The sequence below is a fragment of the Oncorhynchus masou genome, unplaced genomic scaffold (genome assembly GCF_036934945.1).
Source record: "Oncorhynchus masou masou isolate Uvic2021 unplaced genomic scaffold, UVic_Omas_1.1 unplaced_scaffold_1538, whole genome shotgun sequence".
Taxonomy (NCBI): domain Eukaryota; kingdom Metazoa; phylum Chordata; class Actinopteri; order Salmoniformes; family Salmonidae; genus Oncorhynchus; species Oncorhynchus masou.
Window position 1 is genome coordinate 99,859 of NW_027005421.1, and position 18,143 is coordinate 118,001.

General features: G+C 46.0%; 1 protein-coding gene across 1 annotated transcript; it reads right to left on the reverse strand.

Moving 5' to 3' along the window:
- Window positions 1-915: 915 nt before the first annotated feature.
- On the reverse strand, window positions 916-12,471 carry LOC135531162 (uncharacterized). Its single transcript, XM_064959282.1, has 7 exons — window positions 12,300-12,471; window positions 11,728-11,934; window positions 9,763-10,011; window positions 7,941-8,054; window positions 7,183-7,260; window positions 1,067-1,102; window positions 916-983 (listed from the first exon to the last, which is right to left on the reverse strand). Exons 1-7 carry the CDS (start codon window positions 12,385-12,387, stop codon window positions 916-918), a joined length of 840 nt encoding a protein of 279 aa, XP_064815354.1. The 5' UTR covers window positions 12,388-12,471.
- Window positions 12,472-18,143: the final 5,672 nt, after the last annotated feature.

An 18,143-nucleotide genomic window follows, 5' to 3' on the forward strand; every position in this document is an offset into this window, starting at 1 on the left:
AGGTATTAATATATTATTATAGGTATTAATATATATATTATTATAGGTATTAATATAGTATTATAGGTATTAATATATATATTATTATAGGTATTAATATATATTATTATATGTATTAATATATATTATTATAGGTATTAATATATATATATTATTATATGTATTAATATATATATTATTATATGTATTAATATATATATTATTATAGGTATTAATATATATATTATTATAGGTATTAATATATTATTATAGGTATTAATATATATATTATTATATGTATTAATATATATATTATTATATGTATTAATATATACATTATTATATGTATTAATATATATATTATTATAGGTATTAATATATATATTATTATAGGTATTAATATATATATTATTATAGGTATTAATATATATATTATTATATGTATTAATATATATATTATTATATGTATTAATATATATATTATTATAGGTATTAATATATATATTATAGGTTTTAATATATTATTATAGGTATTAATATATATTATAGGTATTAATATATATATTGTTATATGTATTAATATATATTATTATAGGTATTTATATATATTATTATAGGTATTTATATATATATTATTATATGTATTACTATATATTATAGGTATTAATATATATATATTATTATAGGTATTTATATATATATATTATTATATGTATTACTATATATTATAGGTATTAATATATATATTGTTATATGTATTAATATATATTATTATAGGTATTTATATATATTATTATAGGTATTTATATATATATTATTATAGGTATTTATATATATATTATTATATGTATTACTATATATTATAGGTATTAATATATATTGTTATGTATTAATATATATTATAGGTATTAATATATTATTATAGGTATTAATTCATTAATGAACATTGTCTTTAGAACTCTCACCTGTGTCATTACCGTAGTAACCCTGACGAGGCTCGTCCTCTGAGAACACACACATGTAGCAAGGTCAGTGTGTGTGTTCCTTTGTGTGTGTGTGTGTGTGTTCCTGTGTGTGTGTTCCTTACCTGCAGTCTTCTCTTCATGAATAGGTGACAACAGGCCTGTTCATTGAAAACACAACATTACTACTACAACACACACACACACACACACACACACACAGTTGAGGAAGCTACTCTGAAAATATAGTTCACCAAGCTAACAATTACTGAACACTGGGAGAAGTTAAATGTGTCATTCTTGTGAAATGTATATCTACATGCTACATGTACGTGTCACAGGCTACAGGTACGTGTCACAGGCTACATGTACGTGTCACAGGCTACATGTACGTGTCACAGGCTACAGGCTACAGGTAAGTTTCACAGGCTACAGGCTACAGGTAAGTTTCACAGGCTACAGGTAAGTTTCACAGGCTACAGGTAAGTTTTACAGGCTACAGGTAAGTTTCACAGGCTACAGGCTACAGGTAAGTTTCACAGGCTACAGGTAAGTTTCACAGGCTACAGGTAAGTTTCACAGGCTACAGGCTACAGGTACGTGTCACAGGCTACAGGTACGTGTCACAGGCTACAGGTACGTGTCACAGGCTACAGGTACGTGTCACAGGCTACAGGCTACAGGTACGTTTCACAGGCTACAGGTAAGTTTTACAGGCTACAGGTACGTGTCACAGGCTACAGGTACGTGTCACAGGCTACAGGTACGTGTCACAGGCTACATGTACGTGTCACAGGCTACATGTACGTGTCACAGGCTACAGGCTCCAGTCTACAGGCTACATGTCCGTTTCACTTATATTCTTCAGGCTATCTTGCATTAGTGAGTCAGCCTAATGCCCCGTTGACATGGGGATGTATTTCAATACACTGTACATCACTTCATGGAGTCTTTCCCCGATACTGAACGGAGAAGTGTAGTGCCTGTCTCTAGCCCCACTACTGAACGGAGAAGTGTAGTTTGTCTCTAGACCCACTACTGAACGGAGAAGTGTAGTGCCTGTCTCTAGACCCACTACTGAACTGAGAAGTGTAGTTTGTCTCTAGACCCACTACTGAACGGAGAAGTGTAGTGCCTGTCTCTAGACCCACTACTGAACAGAGAAGTGTAGTGCCTGTCTCTAGACCCACTACTGAACAGAGAAGTGTAGTGCCTGTCTCCAGACCCACTACTGAACAGAGAAGTGTAGTGCCTGTCTCTAGCCCCACTACTGAACAGAGAAGTGTAGTGCCTGTCTCCAGACCCACTACTGAACGGAGAAGTGTAGTGCCTGTCTCTAGACCCACTACTGAACGGAGAAGTGTAGTGCCTGTCTCTAGCCCCACTACTGAACAGAGAAGTGTAGTGCCTGTCTCTAGCCCCACTACTGAACGGAGAAGTGTAGTGCCTGTCTCCAGACCCACTACTGAACGGAGAAGTGTAGTGCCTGTCTCTAGCCCCACTACTGAACAGAGAAGTGTAGTGCCTGTCTCTAGCCCCACTACTGAACGGAGAAGTGTAGTGCCTGTCTCCAGACCCACTACTGAACAGAGAAGTGTAGTGCCTGTCTCTAGCCCCACTACTGAACGGACAAGTGTAGTGCCTGTCTCTAGCCCCACTACTGAACGGACAAGTGTAGTGCCTGTCTCTAGACCCACTACTGAACTGAGAAGTGTAGTGCCTGTCTCTAGCCCCACTACTGAACGGACAAGTGTAGTGCCTGTCTCTAGCCCCACTACTGAACGGAGAAGTGTAGTGCCTGTCTCTAGACCCACTACTGAACTGAGAAGTGTAGTGCCTGTCTCTAGCCCCACTACTGAACGGAGAAGTGTAGTGCCTGTCTCTAGCCCCACTACTGAACAGAGAAGTGTAGTGCCTGTCTGTCTAGCCCCACTACTGAACGGAGAAGTGTAGTGCCTGTCTCTAGACCCACTACTGAACGGACAAGTGTAGTGCCTGTCTCCAGACCCACTACTGAACGGAGAAGTGTAGTGCCTGTCTCTAGCCCCACTACTGAACAGAGAAGTGTAGTGCCTGTCTCTAGCCCCACTACTGAACGGAGAAGTGTAGTGCCTGTCTCCAGACCCACTACTGAACGGAGAAGTGTAGTGCCTGTCTCTAGCCCCACTACTGAACGGACAAGTGTAGTGCCTGTCTCTAGCCCCACTACTGAACGGACAAGTGTAGTGCCTGTCTCTAGACCCACTACTGAACTGAGAAGTGTAGTGCCTGTCTCTAGCCCCACTACTGAACTGAGAAGTGTAGTGCCTGTCTCTAGCCCCACTACTGAACGGACAAGTGTAGTGCCTGTCTCTAGACCCACTACTGAACTGAGAAGTGTAGTGCCTGTCTCTAGCCCCACTACTGAACGGAGAAGTGTAGTGCCTGTCTCTAGACCCACTACTGAACTGAGAAGTGTAGTGCCTGTCTCTAGCCCCACTACTGAACGGAGAAGTGTAGTGCCTGTCTCTAGACCCACTACTGAACTGAGAAGTGTAGTGCCTGTGTCTAGCCCCACTACTGAATGGAGAAGTGTAGTGCCTGTCTCTAGCCCCACTACTGAACAGAGAAGTGTAGTGCCTGTCTAGCCCCACTACTGAACGGAGAAGTGTAGTGCCTGTCTCTAGACCCACTACTGAACGGACAAGTGTAGTGCCTGTCTCTAGCCCCACTACTGAACGGAGAAGTGTAGTGCCTGTCTCTAGCCCCACTACTGAATGGAGAAGTGTAGTGCCTGTCTCTAGACCCACTACTGAACGGAGAAGTGTAGTGCCTGTCTCTAGCCCCACTACTGAACGGAGAAGTGTAGTGCCTGTCTCTAGCCCCACTACTGAACAGAGAAGTGTAGTGCCTGTCTCTAGCCCCACTACTGAACGGAGAAGTGTAGTGCCTGTCTCTAGACCCACTACTGAACGGAGAAGTGTAGTTTGTCTCTAGACCCACTACTGAACTGAGAAGTGTAGTGCCTGTCTCTAGCCCCACTACTGAACGGAGAAGTGTAGTGCCTGTCTCTAGACCCACTACTGAACAGAGAAGTGTAGTGCCTGTCTCTAGCCCCACTACTGAACGGAGAAGTGTAGTGCCTGTCTCTAGACCCACTACTGAACGGAGAAGTGTAGTTTGTCTCTAGACCCACTACTGAACGGAGAAGTGTAGTGCCTGTCTCTAGACCCACTACTGAACGGAGAAGTGTAGTGCCTGTCTCTAGACCCACTACTGAACGGAGAAGTGTAGTGCCTGTCTCTAGCCCCACTACTGAACGGACAAGTGTAGTGCCTGTCTCTAGCCCCACTACTGAACGGAGAAGTGTAGTGCCTGTCTCTAGCCCCACTACTGAACGGAGAAGTGTAGTGCCGGTCTCTAGACCCACTACTGAACAGACAAGTGTAGTGCCTGTCTCTAGACCCACTACTGAACGGAGAAGTGTAGTGCCTGTCTCTAGCCCCACTACTGAACGGAGAAGTGTAGTGCCTGTCTCTAGCCCCACTACTGAACGGAGAAGTGTAGTGCCGGTCTCTAGACCCACTACTGAACAGACAAGTGTAGTGCCTGTCTCTAGCCCCACTACTGAACGGAGAGGTGTAGTGCCTGTCTCTAGACCCACTACTGAATGGAGAAGTGTAGTGCCGGTCTCTAGACCCACTACTGAACGGAGAAGTGTAGTGCCTGTCTCTAGCCCCACTACTGAACGGAGAAGTGTAGTGCCTGTCTCTAGACCCACTACTGAACTGAGAAGTGTAGTGCCTGTCTCTAGACCCACTACTGAATGGAGAAGTGTAGTGCCTGTCTCTAGCCCCACTACTGAACGGAGAAGTGTAGTGCCTGTCTCTAGCCCCACTACTGAACGGAGAAGTGTAGTGCCTGTCTCTAGCCCCACTACTGAACTGAGAAGTGTAGTTTGTCTCTAGACCCACTACTGAACGGAGAAGTGTAGTGCCTGTCTCTAGCCCCACTACTGAACGGAGAAGTGTAGTGCCTGTCTCTAGCCCCACTACTGAACGGAGAAGTGTAGTGCCTGTCTCTAGACCCACTACTGAACGGACAAGTGTAGTGCCTGTCTCTAGCCCCACTACTGAACGGAGAAGTGTAGTGCCTGTCTGTCTAGCCACACCGCTACTTGGTAAAACAGTAGCGTGTAGTTCCAGTAGTTAGCTACATGGTTAAACAGTAGTGTGTAGTTCCAGTAGTTAGCTTCACCGCTACATGGTAAAACAGTAGAGTGTAGTTCCAGTAGTTAGCTTCACCGCTACATGGTAAAACAGTAGAGTGTAGTTCCAGTAGTTAGCTACACCGCTACATGGTAAAACAGTAGTGTGTAGTTCCAGTAGTTAGCTACACCGCTACATGGTAAAACAGTAGTGTGTAGTTCCAGTAGTTAGGTACATGGTTAAACAGTAGTGTGTAGGTCCAGTAGTTAGCTACATGGTAAAACAGTAGTGTGTAGTTCCAGTAGTTAGCTACATGGTTAAACGGTAGTGTGTAGTTCCAGTAGTTAGCTACATGGTGAAACAGTAGTGTGTAGTTCCAGTAGTTAGCTACACGGCTACATGGTAAAACAGTAGTGTGTAGTTCCAGTAGTTAGCTACACCGCTACATGGTAAAATAGTAGTGTGTAGTTCCAGTAGTTAGCTACACGGTAAAACAGTAGTGTGTAGTTCCAGTAGTTAGCTACATGGTAAAACAGTAGTGTGTAGTTCCAGTAGTTAGCTACATGGTAAAACAGTAGAGTGTAGTTCCAGCAGTTAGCTACACTGCTACATGGTAAAACAGTAGAGTGTAGTTCCAGCAGTTAGCTACACCGCTACATGGTAAAACAGTAGTGTGTAGTTCCAGTAGTTAGGTACACCGCTACATGGTTAAACAGTAGTGTGTAGTTCCAGTAGTTAGCTACATGGTAAAACAGTAGTGTGTAGTTCCAGTAGTTAGCTACATGGTTAACCAGTAGTGTGTAGTTCCAGTAGTTAGCTACACCGCTACATGGTAAAACAGTAGTGTGTAGTTCCAGTAGTTAGCTACATGGTTAAACAGTAGTGTAGTTCCAGTAGTTAGCTACACCGCTACATGGTAAAACAGTAGTGTGTAGTTCCAGTAGTTAGCTACACCGCTGCATGGTAAAACAGTAGTGTGTAGTTCCAGTAGTTAGCTACATGGTTAAACAGTAGTGTGTAGTTCCAGTAGTTAGCTACATGGTAAAACAGTAGTGTGTAGTTCCAGTAGTTAGCTACACCGCTACATGGTTAAACAGTAGTGTGTAGTTCCAGTAGTTAGCTACATGGTAAAACAGTAGTGTGTAGCTCCAGTAGTTAGCTACATGGTAAAACAGTAGTGTGTAGGTCCAGTAGTTAGCTACATGGTAAAACAGCAGTGTGTAGTTCCAGTAGTTAGCTACATGGTAAAACAGTAGTTATGTAGTTCCAGTAGTTAGCTACACTGCTACATGGTAAAACAGTAGAGTAGTTCCAGTAGTTAGCTACACCGCTACATGGTAAAACAGTAGAGTAGTTCCAGTAGTTAGCTACACCGCTACATGGTAAAACAGTAGAGTAGTTCCAGTAGTTAGCTACACCGCTACATGGTAAAACAGTAGTGTGTAGTTCCAGTAGTTAGCTACACCGCTACATGGTAAAACAGTAGTGTGTAGTTCCAGTAGTTAGCTACACCGCTACATGGTAAAACAGTAGTGTGTAGTTCCAGTAGTTAGCTACATGGTAAAACAGTAGTGTGTAGTTCCAGTAGTTAGCTTCATGGTTAAACAGTAGTGTGTAGTTCCAGTAGTTAGCTACATGGTAAAACAGCAGTGTGTAGTTCCAGTAGTTAGCTACACCGCTACATGGTAAAACAGTAGTGTAGTTCCAGTAGTTAGCTACATGGTTAAACAGTAGTGTAGTTCCAGTAGTTAGCTACACCGCTACATGGTAAAACAGTAGTGTGTAGTTCCAGTAGTTAGCTACACCGCTGCATGGTTAAACAGTAGTGTGTAGTTCCAGTAGTTAGCTTCACCGCTAGGGCTCTAATTCCCGATATAGTGCAGTGACCATAGGGCTCTATTCCCTATATAGTGCAGTGACCATAGGGTAGGATGCCATTTGGGATGCAGGCTATTCTGTTTTCTGCTGTTGGAGAGAGAGAGGGAGAGAGATAGGGGGAGAGAGAGAGAGAGCGAGAGATAGGGGGAGAGAGAGAGATAGGGAGAGAGGGGTACCTGAGAAGTGATGTAGTGAGACAGAGACATCAGGGAGGTCCGTGTTGAATCCTCTGGTCTGGAACCCACTGGGCTCCTCTGGGAGGGGGGAGAGAGAGGTACCTGAGGAGTGTAGTGAGACAGAGACATCAGGGAGGTCCGTGTTGAATCCTCTGGTCTGAAACCCACTGGGCTCCTCTGGAAGGGTGGAGAAAGGAGGAGAGGGAGGGGTAGGAGAGGGAGAGGGGAAGGCAGAGAAGGGGGAGAAAGGAGGAGAGGGAGGGGTAGGAGAGAGGGGAAGGCAGAGAAGGCAGAGAAGGGGGAGAAAGGAGAAGAGGGAGGGGTAGGAGAGGGGAAGGCAGAGAAGGGGGAGAAAGGAGAAGAGGGAGGGGTAGGAGAGAGGGGAAGGCAGAGAAGGGGGAGAAAGGAGAAGAGGGAGGGGTAGGAGAGAGGGGAAGGCAGAGAAGGGGGAGAAAGGAGAAGAGGGAGGGGTAGGAGAGGGGAAGGCAGAGAAGGGGGAGAAAGGAGGAGAGGGGAAGGCAGAGAAGGGGGAGAAAGGAGAAGAGGGAGGGGTAGAAGAGGGAAATTGGGGAGAAAGGAGAAGAGGGAGAGGGAAATCATTTAATTTCAACCCATGTACATAAAGACTTTTTCATTTGTTTAAGTGTGTGTGTGTGTGTGTGTGTGTGTGTGTGTGTGTGTGTGTGTGTGTGTGTGTGTGCCTGTGCCTGTGTGTTCCCACAAGGTTAGTTATACGAGAATGTGTGTGTGTGACTCACTTTGACAGCAGCGAGTCCTCCAGTAGATCAGACCCAGGACCGTGGTGAGGACGGTCAACAGGACCACAACCACTAGGACCAACCACGCCACCCTGAAGACACACAACCACTCACCTAGAGAGATGGGGGGAGAGGGAGGGGAAAGAGAGAGAGAGAGAGGAGGAGGGGGAGGAGAGAGGGAGAGAGAGAGGGGGAGGAGAGAGCAGGGGAGGAGAAAGAGAGAGAGAGAGAGAGAGAGAGAGAGAGGGGGAGAGAGAGAGGGGAGGAGAAAGAGAGAGAGAGAGGGGAGGAGAGAGAGAGAGAGAGAGGAGGAGGAGAGAGAGAGGGGGAGAAAGAGAGAGAGGGGGAGAGAGAGGGAAAGGGGGAGGAGAGAGAGAGACAGAGAGAGAGGAGGAGGAGAGAGAGGGAGAGGGGGAGGGGGAGGAGAGAGAGGGGGAGGAGAGAGAGGGGGGAGAGGAGGAGGAGGGGGAGAGGGAGGGGGAGGAGAGAGAGGGGGAGGAGAAAGAGAGAGAGAGGGGAGGAGAGAGAGGGGGAGAGAGGGGGAGGGGGAGGAGGGGGGGAGAGAGAGAGGGGGAGGAGAAAGAGAGAGGGGGAGGAGAGAGAGAGACAGACAGAGAGGGAGGAGAGAGAGAGGGGGGGAGGGGGAGGAGAGAGAGAGGGGGAGGAGAAACGGGGGGAAAGAGGGGGAAAAAATATCCTCTGTGTACAACGTAGAACATCAAATAATGCATGCAGAGCAGAATTAGTCAGATACCCACGAATTATCAAAATCCAGAAAAGAGCCGTTAAATTCTACAACCACCTAAAAGGAAGTGATTCCCAAACCTTCCATAACAAAGCCATCAGCTACAGAGAGATGAACCTGGAGAAGTGTCCCCTAAGCAAGCTGGTCCTGGGGCTCTGTTCACAAACACAAACACACCCTACAGAGCCCCAGGACATCAGCACAATTAGACCCAACCAACTCGTGAGAAAACTAAAAGAGAATTACTTGAGACATTGGAAAGCATTAACAAAAAAACAGAGCAAACTAGAATGCTATTTGGCCCTACACAGAGAGTACACAGCGGCAGAATACCTGACCACTGTGACTGACCCAAAATTAAGGAAAGCTTTGACTATGTACAGACTCAGCGAGCATAGCCTTGCTATTGAGAAAGGCCGCCGTAGGCAGACATGGCTCTCAAGAGAAGACAGGCCATGTGCTCACTGCCCACAAAATGAGGTGGAAACTGAGCTGCACTTCCTAACCTCCTTCCCAATGTATGACCATATTAGAGACACATATTTCCCTCAGATTAAACAAACCCAATTTTGATAAACTCCCATATCTACTGGGTGAAATACCACAGTGCGACATCACAGCAGCAAGATTTGTGACCTGTTGCCACAAGAAAAGGGCAACCGGTGAAGAACAAACACCATTGTAAATACAACCTACACTACCGTTCAAATGTTTTGGGGGTCACTTAGAAATGTCCTTGTTTTTGAAAGAATAGGCGTACAGAGGCCCATTATCAGCAACCATCACTCCTGTGTTCCAATAGCACGTTGTGTTAGCTAATCCAAGTTTATCATTTAAAAAAAGGCTAATTGATCATTAGAAAACCCTTTTGCAATTATGTTAGCACAGCTGAAAACTAATGTTTTGATTTAAAGAAGCAATAAAACTGTCCTTTTTTAGACTAGTTGAGTATCTGGAGCATCAGCATTTTGTGGGTTCGATGACAGGCTCAAAATGGCCAGAAACAAAATAACTTTCTTCTGGGTATCATTATGCTCCACCTACCAACTGAGCCACATGGGATCCAACTCTACTCACTTCTAGGTGGCCGTGTCCAGGGCAGGTCAGACTTTACAGCTGTCTGATTGGTTCCTTGGGTGTGGAGATGAAGGAGACACTGGCTGTGATTGGTTGGTATGGAAAGGGGCGGGGTTCGAAAACAGCAGTAGATGAATCCTTGTCCTTCTTCCTCCCCCTCTTCCTCCCCCTCTTTCTTCTTCTCTGTCAGGAAGCCGTACAAAGTCGCGTTCTCTCCTTCAGACAACACTGATAGCGCCACCCTCCTCCCTGGAGAGATGGAGGGGAGGAGAGGTGAAAGGAGGAGGAGGGGAGGCAAGGAGAGAGGAGAGAAGAGAGGAGGAAAGGAGGAGGGGAGACGAGGAGAGAAGAGAAGAGGAAAGGAGGAAGAGGGGAGGCAAGAAAAGAGGAGAGAAGAGGAGGAGGAGGGAAGGCGAGGAGAGAAGAGGAGAGAGGAGGAGGGGAGGCAAGGAGAGAAGAGAAGAGGAGGAGGGGAAGCAAGGAGAGAAGAGAAGAGAGGAGGAGGGGAGACAAGGAGAGAAGAGGAGGAAATGAGGGGAAGGGGAGGCAAGGAGAGAAGAGGAGAGAGGAGGAGGGGAGGCAAGGAGAGAAGAGGAGAGAGGAGGAGGGGAGGCAAGGAGAGAAGAGGAGGAAATGAGGGGAAGGGGAGGCAAGGAGAGAGGAGAGAAGAGGAGGAGGGGAAGCAAGGAGAGAAGAGAAGAGGAGGAAATGAGGGGAAGGGGAGGCAAGGAGAGAGGAGAGAAGAGGAGGAGGAGGGGAGGCAAGGAGAGAAGAGGAGAGAGGAGGAGGGGAGGCAAGGAGAGAAGAGGAGAGAGGAGGAGGGGAGGCAAGGAGAGAAGAGAAGAGGAGGAAATTAGGGGAAGGGGAGGCAAGGAGAGAGGAGAGAAGAGGAGGAGGAGGGGAGGCAAGGAGAGAAGAGGAGGAGGAGGGGAGGCAAGGAGAGAAGAGGATGAAATGAGGGGAAGGGGAGGCAAGGAGAGAGGAGAGAAGAGGAGGAGGAGGGGAGGCAAGGAGAGAAGAGGAGGAGGAGGGGAGGCAAGGAGAGAAGAGGAGAGAGGAGGAGGGGATGCAAGGAGAGAAGAGGAGAGAGGAGGAGGGGATGCAAGGAGAGAAGAGAAGAGGAGGAAATTAGGGGAAGGAGAGAGGAGAGAAGAGGAGAGAAGAGGAGGGGAGCCAAGGAGCCAGGAGATGAGAGGGGAAAATAGAGGAGAAGAAGAGAGGGGGAGGAGAGGAGGGGAAAAGGAAAGGTGAGGAGGAAAATCCAACAGTCAATAACCACGTTTCCATTCACAGTTTTCATGTAGTAATGTCATAACCACGACAGATGTGATGGAAACAGGAAGTGGGATCTTTAACTGTTTGACACGGTGGGATCTTTAACTGTTTGACACGGTGGGGTCTTTAACGACAACACGGTACCACGTTCCCCAAGGGCACCCCCCCCCCCCCAAGCTCAACTCAAAAGATGGCGCACAGAATGCAAAAAATATTCTTAGAAATATTTAACCTCCACACATTAACAAGTCCAATAGCTCAAATGAAAGATAAACACCTTGTTCATCTACCCAGCGAGTCAGATGTCTAAAATATTTTACGGCGAATACTAGACTAGCCTACCCATACTGCATCTGTAGTTGGCCTAGAGCGCAGGTGACAAGACCACAGCAGGCACATTTTGTTATTTTTTTTTATTATTTATTTATTTTTGTTATTTTTCGCAGCAGTTTTTTTGCGACCAAAAATTATTGTGAGGGTTGAAAATGTGATGGAAACACATTGAACTTCAGATTGTTATTCGGTACATGAAGCCTGTTTGGTGGAAACACCAAATGCACATTTTCTTCATGCTGACTTTTAAATATTGGCAATTTGATGGAAACCGAGCTACTATTTAATATCAACTGTTAATCAATCGATGTATGATCCGTCTAAACTGTCGATCGTCCAACTGAAGTCCCTGCCCACCTGACAGCGAGGCGTTGCCACGGAGAGTCTCTGTGTCACACAGCAACCAGCTCATTCCAGAACCCGTCCTCCCGGTGTGACAGACGGGCTTCTCCTCGGCGCTCCGGGTGGAGCTCTGTCCCGCAGGGGTCAGCCCGGGGTCGCACTGCGTTGTCACTTCCTGGTCCCCACAGGGGTCAAAGGTCACACAGTGGAAGTTTACCCTCGCTGCAGCAGAGAGAGAGAGAGAGAGGTGACTTTTCAAGTATCTGTTTGTGTCATATTTCCTGTGTCAGTGATCTCGGTTACGATAAAGTATGTTTCACAACCCCGTCTTTCACACACACACACACACACACACACACACACACACACACACACACACACACACACACACACACACTTTCTCTCTCAAACTTGTGTGTCTGTCTGTTAATCTGTCACATTATTTTGAGGGCACACAGTGTATTGTGAAATCTGTGAATGTATTGTAATGTTTTAAAATTGTATAAACTGCCTTTATTTTGCCGGACCCCAGGAAGAGTAGCTGCTGTTTTGGCAACAGCTAATATAATAAATACAAAAATAAATACCTCTGTGTGAAGTGAAGAACTCTGGGAGACAGATGATAAAGGCGAGAAGGATGAGGATGAAGAGTTTGATGAGTGCTTCTCTCGTCATGGTAACGCATGACACACGGTCAGACAGACACGTATTCTGTCTCTCTCTCTGTCTGTCTGTCTCTCTGTCTGTCTGTCTCTCTCCCTCTCTCTCTGTCTCTCTCTGTCTGTCTCTCTCTCTCTGTCTGTCTCTCTCCCTCTCTGTCTGTCTCTCTCCCTCTCTGTGTCTCTCTCCCTCTCTGTGTCTCTCTCTCTGTCTCTCTCTCTGTCTCTCTCTCTGTCTCTCTCTGTCTCTCTCTGTCTCTCTCTGTCTCTCTCTGTCTGTCTCTCTCTGTCTCTGTCTGTCTGTCTGTCTCCCTACTCTCTCTGTCTGTCTCTCTCTGTCTGTCTGTCTGTCTGTCTCTCTCTGTCTGTCTGTCTGTCTGTCTGTCTGTCTGTCTCTCTCTCTCTCTGTCTGTCTCCCTACTCTCTCAGTCTCGCCTCGTCTATGAACAGAGAAACCAGAGAACGTTACACACTGTGGCTCACTACTCCACTTCCTCTGTCACTTCCTGAAACTGTCTTAGAGAGAGAGCGAGAGAGAAGTGGAAAGAGAGACGAGCGACAGAGATACAGAGAGTGGGAGAAAGACAGAGAGTTGGAGATAGAAAGAGAGAAAGATGATTATTGTGAATTGCTTCTCTCCTGAGGGACTCTGGGTAATGGGGTTTGTTTAGTAAGAATGTTTTGTGTTCTAGAACACTAGGTTAAGTCATTGCAAATGCTCTAGGCTGACAACTGTGTATGTCACAGTGAAATGCTGAATATAACAGGTGTAGTAGACCTCACAGTGAAATGCTGAATACAACAGGTGTAGTAGACCTCACAGTGAAATGCTGAATACAACAGGTGTAGTAGACCTCACAGTGAAATGCTGAATACAACAGGTGTAGTAGACCTCACAGTGAAATGCTGAATACAACAGGTGTAGTAGACCTCACAGTGAAATGCTGAATACAACAGGTGTAGTAGACCTCACAGTGAAATGCTGAATACAACAGGTGTAGTAGACCTCACAGTGAAATGCTGAATACAACAGGTGTTGTAGACCTCACAGTGAAATGCTGAATACAACAGGTGTAGTAGACCTCACAGTGAAATGCTGAATACAACAGGTGTAGTAGACCTCACATGGGGGTACCGGTACAGAGTCAATGTGGAGGCTATATACAGGGGGTACCGGTACAGAGTCAATGTGGAGGCTATATACAGGGGGTACCGGTACAGAGTCAATGTGGAGGCTATATACATGGGGGTACCGGTACAGAGTCAATGTGGAGGCTATATACAGGGGGTACCGGTACAGAGTCAATGTGGAGGTTATATACAGGGGGTACCGGTACAGAGTCAATGTGGAGGCTATATACATGGGGGTACCGGTACAGAGTCAATGTGGAGGTTATATACAGGGGGTACCGGTACAGAGTTAATGTGGAGGTTATATACAGGGTGTACCGGTACAGAGTCAATGTGGAGACTATATACAGGGGGTACCGGTACAGAGTCAATGTGGAGGCTATATACATGGGGGTACCAGTATAGAGTCAATGTGGAGGCTATATACATGGGGGTACCGGTACAGAGTCAATGTGGAGGCTATATACATGGGGGTACCGGTACAGAGTCAATGTGGAGGCTATATACAGGGGGTACCAGTACAGAGTCAATGTGGAGGCTATATACAGGGGGTACCGGTACAGAGTCAATGTGGAGGCTATATACAGGGGGTACCGGTACAGAGTCAATGTGGAGGCTATATACAGGGGGTACCGCTACAGAGTCAATGTGGAGGTTATATACAGGGGGTACCAGTACAGAGTCAATGTGGAGGCTATATACAGGGTATTACGGTACAGAGTCAAGGTGAGGGCTATATACAGGGGGTACCAGTACAGAGTCAATGTGGAGGCTATATACAGGGGGTACCAGTACAGAGTCAATGTTGAGGCTATATACAGGGGGTACTGATACAGAGTCAATGTGGAGGCTATATACAGGGGGTACCGGTACAGAGTCAATGTGGAGGCTACATACAGGGGGTACCGGTACAGAGTCAATGTGGAGGCGAGACCTATACACCCTATTCCTTATCAAACCTGGTCTAAAGTAGTGCACTATGTAGGGAATAGGGTGCCATAGGGCTCTGGTCTAAAGTAGTGCACTATGTAGGGAATAGCGTGCCATAGGGCTCTGGTCTAAAGTAGTGCACTATATAGGGAACAGGATGCCATAGGGCTCTGATCTAAAGTAGTGCACTATGTAGGGAATAGCGTGCCATAGGGCTCTGGTCTAAAGTAGTGCACTATGTAGGGAATAGGGTGCCATAGGGCTCTGGTCTAAAGTAGTGCACTATATAGGGAATAGGGTGCCATAGGGCTCTGGTTTAAAGTAGTGCACTATGTAGGGAATAGGGTGCCATAGGGCTCTGATCTAAAGTAGTGCACTATGTAGGGAATAGGGTGCCATAGGGCTCTGGTTTAAAGTAGTGCACTATGTAGGGAATAGGGTGCCATAGGGCTCTGATCTAAAGTAGTGCACTATGTAGGGAATAGGGTGCCATAGGGCTCTGGTCTAAAGTAGTGCACTATGTAGGGAATAGCGTGCCATAGGGCTCTGGTCTAAAGTAGTGCACTATGTAGGGAATAGGGTGCCATAGGGCTCTGGTCTAAAGTAGTGCACTATGTAGGGAATAGGGTGCCATAGGGCTCTGGTCTAAAGTAGTGCACTATGTAGGGAATAGGGTGCCATAGGGCTCTGGTTTAAAGTAGTGCACTATGTAGGGAATAGTGTGCCATAGGGCTCTGGTCTAAAGTAGTGCACTATGTAGGGAATAGGGTGCCATAGGGCTCTGGTTTAAAGTAGTGCACTATGTAGGGAATAGGGTGCCATAGGGCTCTGGTCTAAAGTAGTGCACTATGTAGGGAATAGGATGCCATAGGGCTCTGATCTAAAGTAGTGCACTATATAGGGAATAGGATGCCATAGGGCTCTGATCTAAAGTAGTGCACTATATAGGGAATAGGGTGCCATAGGGCTCTGGTTTAAAGTAGTGCACTATATAGGGAACAGGATGCCATAGGGCTCTGATCTAAAGTAGTGCACTATGTAGGGAATAGCGTGCCATAGGGCTCTGGTCTAAAGTAGTGCACTATGTAGGGAATAGGGTGCCATAGGGCTCTGATCTAAAGTAGTGCACTATGTAGGGAATAGGGTGCCATAGGGCTCTGATCTAAAGTAGTGCACTATGTAGGGAATAGGGTGCCATAGGGCTCTGATCTAAAGTAGTGCACTATGTAGGGAATAGGGTGCCATAGGGCTCTGATCTAAAGTAGTGCACTATATAGGGAATAGGGTGCCATGGGGCTCTGGTCTAAAGTAGTGCACTATATAGGGAATAGGGTGCCATAGGGCTCTGGTCTAAAGTAGTGCACTACGTAGGGAATAGGATGCCATAGGGCTCTGGTCTAAAGTAGTGCACTATGTAGGGAATAGCGTGCCATAGGGCTCTGGTCTAAAGTAGTGCACTACGTAGGGAATAGGGTGCCATTTGGGAGGGAACCAGAGACTCAGGCTGAGAACATGAGGACCTGAAAACAACTTCACAGCAGAGGAGCACACACACACACACACACACACACACACACACACACACACACACACACACACACACACACACACACACCTTGTTCCATCGACAGAAACGGAGTAGAGGTGTGTGTGTGTGTGTGATCATTTAGAATGCACACATCTAATAAAACAACATTGTTGAAAGCTTCTTTCACGTACATTTGTTCTAACTATTCTTAACCATAATTATATGAATCTAGTTTGTTCTAGCATAACATCCAAATCAAATTAAATCAAATTTTATTTGTCACATACACACATACACACGGTTAGCAGATGTTAATGCGAGTGTAGCGAAATGCTTGTGCTTCTAGTTCCGACAATGCAGTAATAACCAAGTATTCTAACAATTTCTCAACTACTACCTTATACACAAGTGTAAGGGGATAAAGAATATGTACATAAAGATATGAATGAGTGATGGTGCAGAGCAGCATTGGCAAGATACAGTAGATGGTATCGAGTACAGTATATACATATGAGATGAGTATGTAAACAAAGTGGCATAGTTAAAGTGGCTAGTGATACATGTATTACATAAGGATGCAGTCGATGATATAGAGTACAGTATATACGTATACATATGAGATGAATAATGTAGGGTATGTAAACATTATATAAGGTAGCATTGTTTAAAGTGGCTGGTGATACATTTATTACATCAATTTTTGAGGTCGTTTCAGAACAGGAAGTGTCTTTTGGGGGGGGGGGGTTTATCCTCATCACAGGTTGCAAGTCATGACATTGTCCACAGGTAGGCGCTGGTGGTAACTTTGGGTTCAATCTCCTCTGCCCCCCCTCCAAGTCATCTGTCCTTCCTCCCAGAGTGCACTTGTTCTCTTCAAATCGTGGATTTGACAGTAAGGCGCATTGGATTCTGTCCAATCACAGGCTACAGACAGCGGTGCCTCAATGACTATTTTAAGAAACTATCTCTAGTCCATCCAGGCCTGTACACCAATCAAACGGTGGCAACAATACTCTTTAGCGATATCTCCGCACTCCACTGAAAAGTCTTGTATAACTCCACATGAATGACCTGGTAATGCAAACACGTCCCGATGGCACACTATTCCCTAAGTAGTGCACTACTTTTGACCCGTTTGTAGTCCATACAGTGCACTACTACTACCGCCCTAGGGTGCCATTTAGGACTGTTTCCGGTATGGATCTAAAACAACACGATCACCAGATTCAAAACCAGGCCATCAGCCAATCAAAAGACAGCTATTGATGGCATGTGATGTGTCATCCTCTATTGGTTCAGACCATTCTGGATGAACAGTTACCAGACCAATGGGCAACCAATCACCAGGACAGAAACAGACCAATGGGTAACCAATCACCAGGACAGAAACAGTTACCAGACCAATGGGCAACCAATCACCAGGACAGAATCAGTTACCAGACCAATGGGTAACCAATCACCAGGACAGAAACAGACCAATTGGTAACCAATCACCAGGACAGAAACAGACCAATGGGCAACCAATCACCAGGACAGAAACAGTTACCAGACCAATGGGTAACCAATCACCAGGACAGAAACAGTTACCAGACCAATGGGTAACCAATCACCAGGAGAGAAACAGACCAATGGGTAACCAATCACCAGGACAGAAACAGACCAATGGGTAACCAATCACCAGGACAGAAACAGACCAATGGGTAACCAATCACCAGGACAGAAACAGACCAATGGGCAACCAATCTCCAGGACAGAAACAGTTACCAGACCAATGGGCAACCAATCACCAGGACAGAAACAGACCAATGGGTAACCAATCACCAGGACAGAAAGAGACCAATGGGTGATCAATCACCAGGAGAGAAACAAACCAATGGTGACCAATCACCAGGACAGAAACAGACCAATGGGTAACCAAACACCAGGACAGAAACAGTTACCAGACCAATGGGCAACCAATCACCAGGACAGAAACAGACCAATGGGTAGCCAATCACCAGGAGAGAAACAGACCAATGGGTGACCAATCACCAGGAGAGAAACAGACCAATGGGTGACCAATCACCAGGACAGAAACAGACCAATGGGTAGCCAATCACCAGGAGAGAAACAGACCAATGGGTGACCAATCACCAGGACAGAAACAGACCAATGGGTAACCAAACACCAGGACAGAAACAGTT